Source organism: Podarcis tiliguerta, assembly GCF_965153285.1.
Source record: "Podarcis tiliguerta genome assembly, chromosome: 13".
In the NCBI taxonomy this organism is placed as follows: domain Eukaryota; kingdom Metazoa; phylum Chordata; class Lepidosauria; order Squamata; family Lacertidae; genus Podarcis; species Podarcis tiliguerta.
Genome location: NC_139546.1, coordinates 11,438,950 through 11,452,908, shown reverse-complemented (window position 1 = coordinate 11,452,908; position 13,959 = coordinate 11,438,950). Strand labels below are relative to the sequence as shown.

Below are 13,959 nucleotides of genomic sequence, written 5' to 3'. Positions count from 1 at the left end.
GTGCTTTTCAGACAATTGAAGCGCAAATAAGGGAAGTGAATAAAAAACAAGGGTTTCTCAGTAAGATTGCAAAGGAAATACAATGACTGTCCTTTTGGAAGCTGTGGTAGGAACATATGAACCATTAATCCATCTAGCTTAAGAGCCTTATTTGACTGACAGTGGTTCTCCACATTTCAGTCAGAAGTCTTTCCTAGCCCTGTTTATTTTTTCTTTTAGTTAGAGGAGCTGAAGATTGAACTTGAGATATTATGGTACTTCCTGTAGGGCGAAAAGTAGTGACAGGAAGTTTTGAAGTTACATGGCACTTCTAAACCCAGATTTCAAATCTACATTTGGAAATGTTTGCATCTGAAAATTGTAAATTTCTTGGATTTTGATTTTTTGTGCACTGGTTTTGAGGAGGCAGGCCACAAGACTGTTCTGGGAGGGAATTTGACTATATGAGGTAGCAAAGGAGACCATACATCATAAGCTGTGAGAGCAGTGACATTTTTGAACTCTGAGCATGATCCTATACATACCCCCTTAAAAGCAAGTTCCATTGAGTTCATTGGGACTTGTGTATAGGATTGTATCCTAAGGTTACAAAAGGCTATAAATGATATTTTGGAGAGATTCTCCAGCATACAAACCACATCCTTCCAATTTGAGTACTGTGTATTCAAAACTGTCATACAGAAAAGGTAATTTTGTCCTGTTAGTCTCTTGCATCTTACTCTTTTCTTTTCCAGACCAATGAAGCAAGCTCAGAATCGATAGCATCCTCCCCGAAAAGGGACACCATGAACTGTTATTTGCCCGACAGCAATTGTTATGAGTTACTGACCATAATAGGTAATGTTTCGACTTTAGTTTTGGGTGTTTCACTTTTCATAGTACTGAAGTTCTTCTCATTTCCTTAGTTGACTTTATGAGTTGAATAATGTTATCCTTTCTTGAGGTTCTGTTATTTTTAACAGCACTGATATTGGCTGCTGTTTTCTTTCTAGGCATATACTGTACTGTTAAGCCATAAAATGACAAATAATTAAAAAAGAAACATCCTCTTGTAATTCAGTACGGAGACATTAGGGAAACTGGGACACCTCTGGGTGGGTGGGTATTGGGAAGGGGGTGCCAGGCTACCCATCATCATTGTCACCTCTCTCATTCCAGCTTCAGCGTTTTTGCTGAGTCTGGAGGAAATTGTTTTGGTTCTTGGGCAATCAAATGCTGCCCTCCCCATGCTATTTCAGGTGAAGCTGGGATTAGGAGTCAGTGTGTTCTGGGGTGAATACAGAATCTCAAAAATGCAGAATTGGACATCTATCAGGTCACTCATACGTGTGGGGTTAGTCCTAATCAGTTGCTGTTGTTCACCTTCCATACCCTTGCCATTTCTGATGCAGTACAGCAAAGCCCAATGCTCTTTCCACCTGTGCTACTTCCTAAATTCCCTCTAGTCACTTTGAAATGGATAAGGCTTTATATCTGTCTTGCATTCCTTGCATGTTGAGAAGAACAGGTTCCATTTTCAGGCAGGGGATATTGCAAGGTATTTATTGTATTGAAGAGCCATTTGGGAAACCTGTCCTGCTGTTGTAGACACTGATAATTGTCCAGACACCTCTTCCCTCTCCCCAAACTTGTCATGTCCTGTCTTCTGAAGACTTGCTTTTTAAAAAAATCCTGAGCTGATTTTCCAACCCACTGTTTTTCAAGGTGGTTGCTTCACTTACCCTACTCCTTAATTTTATGCATCATACAGCTGCAGGAGTATAATAAATGGGATTTAGAAGTGTGACTACTTCTTAACATTCTGCAGTTATTGTATCACCATGAAATTTACTATGGAGAGTTGTCTTAATTTCAGAGAAATTACATAGAAAAAGTAACTTGTCATAGCAATTTAAACAGTTTTTTTTATTTAAAAAAGTGTATTTGTATTTATTTTATTACATTTATATCCTGCCTTTTTTCCATCGTGAAACTCAAGACAGTGCCCATCTATTTCCCAGGTGATCACTCATTCAGTCACTGACTAGCAGCCCGGAATGGCTGGGGAAACCCAGCCAGATGGGTGGAGTATTATTATTATTGTTGTTGTTATTGTTGTTGTTATTGTATCCAGACCTACTAAGCTTTAGCAAGGAGATGGCCTCCTGAATATTCAGATCATACCTTGTGATGGGTAACATCCTTCATGATTGTTTTTTATCTAATGATGATTTATCATGCAGTCTAAATCATAAAACAATGAGCTAGAGCAGGACTAAGTTAGTCACACATAGAATCCATTAAAATCAGTGTGAAAAGTTTGCCAGGACTTAAGCCCCATTGATAAAAGAACATTGTGATAGAATGAATGATTATTATTGTTTCCAGATATTGTTTACTGACAAAAAAAGGGGGGGGTTAAAATTATCTTACCTCCAGCTATTCCATTGTGGTATGCCTTTTGTTTGTTTGAAAATTTGTGTTGTAGAAGTTTAGCATTTCCATTTTATTTAACGGAGGGAAGTTATAACAAGCTGATCATTTGCTTTGTTTTCTGCTAGTTGTTTCTTGGTTCAATTTATAACATAACAAGGCACAAAAAGAAAATGAGTAAACTGTATATAAATGAACACCATAACGTATTAACAAAATGAAATAAGTAGGAAGAAAACTGAGAAATTCAGCTTTATAACCTAGATTAAGATAGGTTTTATCTGAATTCTACCATAATTTCAAAAATAGATAACTGCCAGCAGGAAAATGCTTCAGTTGAGATTTTGTGGAAAGTGTTATTGTGACAAAAAATGCTTCTTATCTTTTCAGGCAAGGGCTTTGAGGAGCTAATGATAGTGAATCTTGCACGGTATAAACCAACAGGAGAGTTTGTCACTGTACGGAGGATCAACTTAGAGGCCTGCACCAATGAGATGGTGGCATTTTTGCAGGTAGGGGTAGCAATCTTGTGCTGTTACTTTGCTTTGTCCTTAGTTGGAGATGCTTACCTTGGTTCAGTCTGAATTACTGTGGCAAATGGCACTCCTTTGCTGACATTCCACTTTCTTAGGCCCCTATGATTCTATATAGTGTTGTTTCATCTGTTAGTGGCTGGGTTGTAGAACTGTAGAACAACTGACAAAGTCTCTGTCTTAAGACTAGATAGACCAGTGTTCCCAACCTTTATCCCCATAGCCCCCTTCCAAACTTGTTTCCTTTCTATGCCCCCCATGGGCGTAGCCTAGATGGGGGAGGGGGGCAACTGCCCCTCCCAATAAGTGAAAATCAATACAAATCTGAGATTCTGCCCCCTAACAAAAATCCTGGCTACACTCATGCCCCCACCCCCGTCCTACCGGTAGAAAGGTAGCTATTTAAAGGTTTTGTTTGTAAATAGAACATTTTTATAATTTTTATAATTTATACAAAATACAATTGCATAAAATGATAAAAACATACAGTGGTACTTTCGGTTAAGTACTTAATTTGTTTCGGAGGTCCGTTCTTAACCTGAAACTGTTCTTAACCTGAAGCACCACTTTAGCTAATGGGGCCTCCTGCTGCTGCTGCGCCGCCGGAGCATGATTTCTGTTCTCATCCTGAAGCAAAGTTCTTAACCCGAGGTAGTATTTCTGGGTTAGCGGAGTCTGTGACCTGAAGCGTGTGTAACCTGAAGCGTATGTAACCCGAGGTACCACTGTAATGAAATATTGTTGAAGCACAAAAACATAGACTCATGGAGCTGGAAGGGACCCCAAGGATCATCTTTCTAGTGCAACTCCCTGCAATGTAGGAATCTCAGCTGAAGCATCCATGACAGATGGCCATCCAACCTCTACATAGAAATCTCCAAGGAAGGAGAGTCTAGAACCTTCTGAGGGAGATCCATCTTCCATGTATTATAAAAAGTAAACAACACTTATTTAACCCGAGTTATTTGATACAGAAGGGGAAACCTTCAGATACAGTCCAAGAGGCACACAGGGAGTTCCATATATATGGGGAAATTTTAAAAAGCAAGTGGTCCTCACTGACCTGCTGCAAAAAGATCTTGTCATCCGGAGGAACCCTGGCTGCCTAGATAAAACACTGTAGCCCCACACACCTTTACCTGGGAGTAAGGCCTACTGAACTCAATGCAGCGTTCTTGTGAGTAGATAGTTATTTACTAGATGCAATTCAGCAGCACCAGATGACCCACTCAGCTAGGCTCTGGGGTGAATTTCACCCCACGCCTTGCAGAGCTGGACAGACACTGCTGACGGGCCCTACGCCCCTCGACAACATCTGAAGGCCCTGATCCTCTAGGTGCTGCAGTGGATTGCACCCTGCACCTTGCAGAGTCAGGCCCAGGCTGCCCCCAGGACCAGCACTGGTGGCAGCAACAAGCAACTCTGGCTCACCCAGACTTACCTGACCTGGAGGTTCTAGATCACAGGCTCTGCTGGCCAAACTGGAGCCTCAGTGATCGCCCCCTCCCGCCAGAAACAAACCAGGACAGCTCCAAGAAACCACATGTGGCAAAAAGAAGCGCTAGGCCCTGGTAGGTTGCCCCCTTACCCTCTTGTGATAGCCAGCCGATCAGGGTTTTTTAAATGCTCTTTTCCCTTCACTTCTCATGACCCTCTGTGGCTCCATAGCCTCATGCTGTGGCCCCCTATTTATGTGATTCCTCGTGCTGTGGCCCCCTATTTATGTGATTCCAAGATGTGAGTCTTGGAATATCCTGCCTAAGACTCCCAGTTGGGAAACAGAGATAGACAACAAATTCCTGTCCTCCTGAACTTACAAGAAAGGCATTTCCATAACATCTTCCACTGCTAAATTGCTCTTACAGTTGGAAGATTTGGAGCTTTAAATGGCTTCTTTATAGTGTAATCCTATGCATGTCTGCTCAGACATAAGTCCCTGGTAAGATAAAAACGACTTCATGATGTAGAGGGGAAGAGTTAGTAGAATGAATCATTAGGTCCTAAGCACCACAGAAAGACTCAATATTTCTGTTCATTTTATATTGTAGTTTATTGGTTGCTTATAATGTAGTAATGCATTATGAATTGCACTGTATTCTCTGTCATCTGAAATGTCAAGTGGTCTTCAAGGGCAACTCCATGGATAGTATATTACAGTAATTAATCTTTGAGATTAACAGTGACCTATCTAACAAGTAGGGGCATTTGCTAGTTGTAGCTGATAAGAAAAGCTTTCATGACAATCCAGGAGCAAAATTGGGTCACGAAGACACCACGGACTGCAAATATGTTCTTTCAAGATACTGGGATCCTGTTAATGCTGAGAACACATAGATAATCCATCATTGACAACTATGACTTACATGGATTTAGTTTCAGATTGTTCATAAGCACTGGTTTGGAATAGAATTTTATTACTTTTAAATGTTTAAAGGTGATAGCCAATGTAAGTCTTCCCCACTGAAATCAAGGAGTTTGGGTTTTTTTAAGTGCCTGTAAACGTTATCTTTGAGCACTCAAAAGTAATACAAGCTGCAAGTCTGAATAAATTATGAGGAAACAAACCCCCCTCCCAATTATTATCTGCTAGTAGCCTCATACCCAGTGTACTTTTCCAAGAAACCAAAAATTTGATAGTTTTGAAAGAAGTGCTTAGAATGAGGACGATTTTGAAAGGTTCAGTCTGCCATCTTGATTCAAAATGGTGTCCAGTTGTATCCAAACATAGATGAAAACCCACTGTTTAATCTTAAGATCCATTATGAAGAATTGGGTTACAATATCTTAACAAGTGTCCAAATGCATAGTGAACAGTCAAGCAAGAAACTTGCCAAAGTATATAGTGTATGTGTGTGTGTATGTATTTTCCTGTAAAAAGAGAGGGCACCTTCATTTGAAGCTGGTATCTTTTGATTCACATAATATGTTTTGCTGAGCTGTACCCCAAATTTAGAAAACACCTGGCCAGCAGAGCTAGTTATTTAAAAACAGTCAAAGCTGTCAAGCAATTTACAAGATTAAACAATAAGAAACCTTGATTAGCTTGTTTCCAAATATTACCTGCTGTATAAATAGCTAAGCAAATAAAATTACTAGCAAAATGCTGTTTTATTGCTGACCCTTTGGTTTGGTTTACTCCTGTTACAGTGCAATTGTGTTTTTATTATTTTATTTGTCTCAGTAATTCATGCAGATTAAGTATCCAAATTCTGATTGTACCCTTAACTGGCAAAAGAAGCAATAAGCCATGATATAAGTTGTGAAAGGGTGCCAATTGGCCAATTGTTTTTCCCCCAGAGTATCCATACCTCTTCAAGTTTCCTTTACTCATTTGTTAAAAAAATAATTGTTGTCTTATCGTTTTTTGCTTTCAGGGTGAGCTTCATGTCTCAAAGTTCTTCAGCCACCCAAATCTTGTGCCATATAAAGCAGCCTTCATAGCCGACAATGAACTGTGGGTTGTTACATCTTTCATGGCCTATGGTAAGTAAAACTTGAACCTTCCTCCACCATTAGACAGGATATAGGTTTGATGTGAGGACACATTCAGACACCCACAATGATCCTATGCACTTATGGTGCTGTAAATAAGGTGAGGCAGCTTCCTTTTTTTTCAGTATTTGCTCTGCATGTGCTCTTTCCAGGAAAGTTTTACGTTAACCTCAGAGACAGAGTATTCTGTTAGGCTGTGGGTGGTGAAATTCCAAGTGAGGCCCTTCCCTCTCTGTCTCTCAGTCATTTTGAGGTAAGCATAACCCTCAGGAAGGGAAACTTGAAAGCCTTTTAAAAGCAAATGAAGATTTCAAAGCATCTTCTGCGATAAAAATTCCCTGTTTGAGGAAAAAGAGAATTTTGTAATGATAGAATTTAGCTTTTGTACTTGTAACCAGCCTTTGGTTCAATCAAATTTAACCTTTCTCTCTGCTAATGTCGTCTCTACAAGGGAGGAAGTTTTGTTTGGGGTGGGGTACTATTAGAGAAAATTGGACCAGAAATTGCTTTAGTCTTCTCAAGTGTAGTTATATGTGCTTGAACTTATTCCCTCTGGCATCTGAAGGCAGGTCTATGCATGTGTCCGTCTTCTACAAATAATGAGAGGAGCAATTGTTAAAACAACTGGGTTTAGTTTTTCTGGAACCGTTGAAGCACCTTGTGTTTTTTCTCCTTTTTGTAGGTTCTGCTAAAGATTTAATCTGTACACATTTTATGGATGGGATGAGTGAGCTAGCTATGGCTTATATCCTCCAAGGTGTTTTGAAGGCCCTTGATTACATTCACCATATGGGATATGTCCACAGGTAAGCCCTTTAAGCAATAGAAAGCAAAATTTAACTCTTCTGAAATGAGGCCTAGTATCTCAGCTTCCCACAAAGATTTAGGAAGTTGTAGTCATTTGAGTGTAATTTCTTAAAAAACCATAGTCCATTGGTAGAGCTGTAGTTTCCTGGACTGCTTGTTTGGTAGGCATTACAGTGGTACCTCGGGTTACATACGCTTCAGGTTACAGACTCCACTAACCCAGAAATTTTACCTCGGGTTAAGAACTTTGCTTCAGGATAAGAACAGAAATCCTGCAGCAGCAGAGGGAGGCCCCATTAGCTAAAGTGGTGCTTCAGTTAAGAACAGTTTCAGGTTAAGAACAGACCTCCACAACAAATTAAGTACTTAACCCGTACTGTACAGTCAAATGGAGTTGAAGCTGGTTTGAGTTTGTGGTGTAAACAACAATAAGAAATGTCAAAATGTCATGGGACTGGAAACATAATTAGGCAAAAGGCGAATTGAAGTTGTCTTGCTCCTGCTTCTTGTCGGAGGGCACAACGCAAACTACCACTGGGGTTTACTGTGTGTTTGCCACATCAGTATAGAATCTATCATACGGAATCTGAGCTGAGCTGAGAGCTTAGCTCTCAATGTAAAAACAGCATGTGTGCATGCCGACATACTACCCTTACTGCTTGCAAAGAAATGTCCCCGTAAGAATTAGTTGTCAGTTGTTTTGTCCCTTTAATTTTACCTTTTTTTATTAGGGTTACTCTATTAAATTGTGAACCAGGTAGCCTCTCTCTCACGTCTGGTACATAGGTACAGTCTAGATTGCCATGTTTTCATTTGTTACTCCGCATTAGAAGCATGGACTGAAACCTGAACAACAAGTGTGCTCAGCTAGTCTTACTAAGTTTGGTAGGGAGAAGGAAAGTTTCAAGGCTTCTCCCTCTTGCTAAGAAATAAGCAGAGTTGTTTAAGTCTTGCCTCGACTCAGCAATCAAATGGTTGCTGAGTATGATACATGACTTCCTATTTGCACATAGTATGTAGTGTTACAGTATACACTTGCATATACTTGGATCCCAGGCTTTAGATTTCCTACATATAAAATTGAGTAGGGTTGGATGGAGGGGTTGGGTGGGGGGTTTGTGGCTGCTTTCTCTCTATCCTCTTTGTATGCAGGAGCGTGAAGGCCAGTCATGTCCTGATTTCTGCAGATGGGAAGGTGTACCTCTCTGGCCTGCGCAGTAACCTAAGCATGATCAGTCATGGTCAGCGTCTCAAAGTAGTTCATGATTTCCCCAAGTATAGCATCAAGGTTCTGCCATGGCTAAGCCCAGAGGTCTTGCAGCAGGTATGTTAGAGTCTTTCTTAGTCTCGTTTACTTAGCCCTCGAGTGTACAGGACCAACTTTTGCCAAATGTGCCTCATTGATAAAACGAATTGTTCTGTGTAATACCCCAACTATGTAGTCTTAAGGTAGCTGTTCAGGTAAACCTCCCACCTCACTGACTCTACTTTTCTAAAAAAAAAGTAAACTCTTACACTGAGGGGCTTGAGCTTAAGCCACAGATTAGGGGTGTCGCCTCCTCCTCCTCTGTTGAGCAGATCCTGGGGGGTCTTTTTGTGTAACGTGGAAGTAGCACTGAAGGCTCATATAAAATTGGTACAAGGGCCACAGCTCGGGGGTAGAGCATCTGCTTTGCGTGCAGAAGATGCCAGATTCAATCCCTGGCCTCTCTAGGCATGGGTGTAGCCAGGGTGGGGGGCAGCTGCCCCCCTACATCATGTAAAACAATAGAAATACTTAACTAACTGACCAATCATGTCAGTTCTGCCCCCGCCCAACAAAAGTCCTGGCTACACCCATGTCTCCAGGGAGAGAACTTGTATCTGAAACCCTGGAGAGCGGCTGCCAGTCACTGTAGACCAGGGATAGTCAGCCTTTTTATACCTACCGCCTGCTAATACATCTTTCTTGATGGTAAAATTTCCTTAACGCCCACCAGTGCTTGTTGAAAGGCGGATTCAGCTTGTGCTGCAGAACCCCCTTCCGCCCACCTAGAATCCTGAAACGCCCACTAGTGGGCGGTAGGGACCAGGTTGACAACCCCTGGTGGAAACAGGACTAAGCTAGAAGGACCCAGTGATCTGAGTCAGCATGAGGCAGCTTTCTCTGTTCCTAAAATACTGTCTTTTTGTAGGTAGCAGTGATAGATTCTTTGTTTAATTAATTTCCACCACAATTTAAACAGGAGTCACAATGGATTAAGCACATTATTTTCATTCTATCCTTTTAGAATCTCCAAGGCTATGATGCCAAATCTGACATCTACAGTGTAGGAATAACAGCCTGTGAGCTGGCAAATGGCCATGTCCCTTTCAAGGATATGCCTGCAACTCAGGTAGGGAATTTTCTGCTCTACTTCAGCCCCCACCTGTACTATTATCAGAGCTAAAAGTATTGCAGCACTAGCCGTGTTACTGTAGGGCAAGCTTTTCTGGTAAACCAAATGCACCTGCTTTTCTCCTCTTGTACTTCAGATGCTTTTGGAGAAGCTAAATGGCACTGTCCCTTGCCTGCTGGACACAACTACTATTCCTCCAGAGGAGCTGACCATGAAGCCATCACGCTCAGGGGTTAGCACTGGGCTGGGGGAAGGCATGGCAGCCAGCAGTGCCAGGGCCTCTAATGGCGAGGCAGCACCACATCCGTACCACCGTACCTTCTCGCCCTCCTTCCACCACTTTGTGGAGCAATGCCTACAAAGGAACCCAGACCTGAGGTATAGCAAAAACAAAGAGATCTCACTGACTGAGGAAGGTTTGAAAAGGTGCATCCCCTCTGGTGATGTGGGAGACCTATGTTATGCTTGGTATACATTGAATCCTTTTTTCTAATAGTATGCTAGTGGGATGGTAGAAGAAGGAAGAACATCGCTTGGTAGGATCCATGTTCTCTAACCTAGGTTCTGTCACCAGAATGTGGAAGGCCTGGAAACTCCCTGATTAGGGTGCAGAGGGGATACACTTGATAATTGTAAAGCGTCTGGTGGGGGGAGACTGAGCTAAAACATCCCGCAGGGCTTGATGAATGGATATATCAAAGCAGCTGTTTGCGTATCCCTATAAAGCAGATTCTCATGGTGTTGGCTGGTAAAAGGGGGGCATTCAAAGTCTTTATCAAACAGATCTGCTCTCAGAAGGTGCAAAGCAATAACAAAGTATGCAGATGTCCTCTCTGCTTGAATGTATTCACCTGTTCCAAATGTGCAGACGTAGAATGGCTTTTGTGATCAGTGTTGATACAGTCAGGAAGAAACTTCTTAGATGAATTACTAGCCCAGGTTGATAAGAGAGGATGGTGGCTTTCAGGTGTTATCAAATGTAGTTGGGATTGTATGTCCCTTGCAGTTCTTATTCCCCACTGTTCTTTCATTAACCTGGATATGGACGTTCCAAAGCTTTTTCTCGCTTGGGGCAGATAGGAAAGCCACAAACAGTGGGCAGGTGTTTCTTATAGCTTCACCATCCTGAAGCTATAAAATATAATATTTTCTGCTCTCTCTCCATCCTTATTCCTTCTTGTACTGATACGCCACCCCTTCTTGTTATTCTCTTGAACAGGCCAAGCGCAAGTACACTGCTCAACCATTCCTTTTTCAAACAGGTAACACTTTGGCCCCAGTAATATTCTTCCTTTTTTCCCATCATGCTGTAGCAGAAAGTAGGCCTCCAGAAACCGGGGGTGGGGGGGACCCCGTTGCTATTGGAACTTTCTCCTGTGATAATGGGACTTTTCTAGGGTTTTGAAACTCGGAAGCTGCTCTTGGTTTTTATCACAACCCTTGGGTGAATGAGGGCACTTTGATCTGGTGGTGGGCAAGAGGGCCAAGGGATTGCAAGGAACACAAAGCACACCTTGCTACATATGTCCAGTGAGCCAAGGAGATTGTTCCTGCAACTCAGGATTCTTGGGGCTTTTTTCTCCCTTCCTCACTGGCTGTGAGTTGCTCCAACACTATTCTGTCTCTCCCCCAGCCTTGCTGAGGCTAAAGTATCTACCCCTCAGTAAAAGCACTGGCCCAATCCTACTCTGAAGGTTAGGAAATTTTTGTTTTTCAAGTTTTGTCTGCCTGTTGAGAAAATGCATGCAATCCTGCTTATGGGATTGCAATGGCCTTGCTGCTGGCCACTAGCCTGAAACAAATAGCAGTGTCCTTTGGTAATATCCCTTGCCAGTTATATCACTCAGGCTGTATACAATTTATCAATGATACCAATGCATGATGGGGGTGGGTGGGTTGGGTTTTTTTTTTTGAGAGTTTATTTTGTTGTATTGTGCTGAGCCTGTAGCTATACAAAATTTGGTAATTTCCCCCATTTTTCTAATGCAGACGTGGTTAACCAATTCTTTGGCTCAAGGGCTACATTGGTCAGCCCTCAGTGATGTATGTGACCACCCCACTCTCTTCACTTGCACACATCTGTGTTGATCCGCTAGGAAGGGGTGTTCTACTGCTTTCTCCCCACTTATCAGATGTTTAATCTGATGAATGAGAAGAGGGTGATTTGCATCCCCATCAGGCTTCTGGAAGGAGTGGGTGGGTTTAAACCACCCTGCACACCACAGCACTGCTGTTAATTTTTGCTGACACTGCCGACATTTTGGGGAGGGGAGGGGAGAAATTTGCTCCAGCCCAGACATTAGCCACCCCCTATACTAATGACTTGTTGGATTTATTTTGGATTACACTGTGAAACCAGATTACCAGGAAGTCAGGGAACTGTTGGGATCCCCCCCCCCCCGGTGAGGTTGTCATTCAGAAATGCTGCAAAAGGTGGGAAATGTATGAATATGAGGGTATATTGGAGGAAATAAGAGCAGTTGTGTTTGGATAGAACACCCAATACAAAATTCAACCTGGCTTGACTTTTCCACAAATGCCGCCACCACGTCCCCTAACAGAAGAGGGCCCTGGGTGATCTATCTAGTCCACTGTCCTATTTCCAACAGTGGGCAGTCAAATGCCCCAGGGACACTTACAAACAGGGCATGAAGGCAACAGCCAAGCTCTGTTTGTTCCCAGCAGCTATGAAACTAATGAAAGCCAGAATTCTATTTTATTATTTCAGTGGAGACCACAGTAGTCAATGAAACTAAATTAACAGCACATGCAGAGAATGTCTGAATATTAAAAGTGCAGTTGTATACCCTACCCCATGACTATAATAAGACAGGTGTAAGTTACACTTAACCTCTTGACTCTGGCTTGGAATTCTTAATTCTGCTCAATTTAGCATTTCCCCTTCTCCCCATGTCTTCCAGATCAGACGCCGTGCCTCTGAAGCGCTTCCTGAACTGCTGTATCCTGTCACACCTATCACCAGCTTTGAAGGCATGCAGGCACAAGATCCTAGTCTTATTTTTGGACTGGTTTCCCATCTGGAGCAGCTTGAGATGGACGACTGGGAGTTCTAGACCTCCAACAGAAGGAAGCATATAAAGCGTAGACGTCCTTGAGAGAAACCAAGTTTTCTTCAGGCATGGTTTACTTATGTAACACCACCTCCCTTTCTCACCGAGTCGTGACGTTATACTGCAGTTTACGTCTTCCATAGGAAGGTGGTCTAGATGACACACTGGAGCCAGACCCAGGGAGTATAGACTGTGGGAGTGCAGTAAGGATGTGGTGCTAGTGACTTCTAGCTCAGCTTTTGGTAGGTTTGCATTCAAAATGATGGCCCATTGAACCAGTTTCCCCCTGCCATATCTGTGCTGTTGCAAGAGCTCCAGGTTTAGGGAGGTGGTTTGGATGTTCCTTGCTGTAGCTTCCTAGTCAAGGGTTGCCTTTGAGAGTGCTGGGAATCAGCTTGGATGTTCATATATTACTTGCAAAGCATTCTTACCCAATGGAAAAATCAGCAGCTTTGCAAGACAAAAGTGAAGGTAGCATTTGCAACAGCTGCATCCCATCCTGAATGTATTCCTCCCCCTTTCCCCCCTTCCCACTGGATAATCAAAGTATGATGGGAATGGTAGACTTAACCCTATGGTGCTAAAAGTTTCCAATAGCAAACCAGAAATGCAGGACTCAGTCACTTTCTAGCAAAGCCAGCATTTTCCCCTAGTGTAAGTATTGCTGTAATGGCTCACCTCCATCTGTGGATCTGAGTGCTGTGCACTCCTTGTTTTTTTAAAAAGAAAACACTTAAAATGTACTCTGCTGGAAGAGATGGGTAAGGAGTTTAAGGGATGTTGGTCCTAGCTGTCTCTCCAACACAGATTGAACGTATTTTAAAAACTCCTCTGTATCTCTGCCAAAATGCTACCCTCTTTTTCTTAGGAGCATGAGTGTTCATTGTTCACTGTAGCTTTTCATTCTAAAAATGCTTTGCCACTCGTTTTAGTTTTCACCTAAGACAAGTGCTGGTTGATGACAAAACTTGCAGAACCTTGAACACTTTCCCCCTGTATTCCTGTCTACTACACACCTTGCTGTTCTGAAGTTTCCCCAAATGGTGTAGTGAAGCCTTTTCTTTCCATTTCTCTCCCACCCCCAGGGGAGCTGTTTTCTTCTTAATCATTTTCACTCGATCAAGCACTGAGCCAATGCTGCATCTGTCTAGTTGGAGCCGATGCAGGACTTTTATGTATGCCTGTGTGTCTTACACTGTACTTGAACCCCAGTCCATGTTTGCTCTTCTAGTTTTGTTGCCAATTAAAATTTTATGCACTCTTAAA

General features: G+C 42.3%; 1 protein-coding gene across 7 annotated transcripts in view; it reads left to right on the top strand.

Annotated features, from left to right (window-relative positions):
* STRADA (STE20 related adaptor alpha) overlaps window positions 1-13,959 on the top strand; it is a 23,276-nt gene extending 9,317 nt beyond the window's left edge. For all 7 annotated transcript variants that reach the window (XM_083407814.1, XM_083407813.1, XM_083407812.1 and 4 more), the window contains 9 exons: window positions 735-837; window positions 2,803-2,924; window positions 6,320-6,428; window positions 7,120-7,243; window positions 8,397-8,568; window positions 9,515-9,619; window positions 9,759-10,000; window positions 10,842-10,884; window positions 12,544-13,959. In XM_083407814.1, coding sequence (XP_083263940.1) covers window positions 786-837; window positions 2,803-2,924; window positions 6,320-6,428; window positions 7,120-7,243; window positions 8,397-8,568; window positions 9,515-9,619; window positions 9,759-10,000; window positions 10,842-10,884; window positions 12,544-12,696 — 1,122 coding nt within the window. In that variant the 5' untranslated portion in view covers window positions 735-785 and the 3' untranslated portion in view covers window positions 12,697-13,959. The remainder of the gene's footprint in view (window positions 1-734; window positions 838-2,802; window positions 2,925-6,319; window positions 6,429-7,119; window positions 7,244-8,396; window positions 8,569-9,514; window positions 9,620-9,758; window positions 10,001-10,841; window positions 10,885-12,543) is intronic.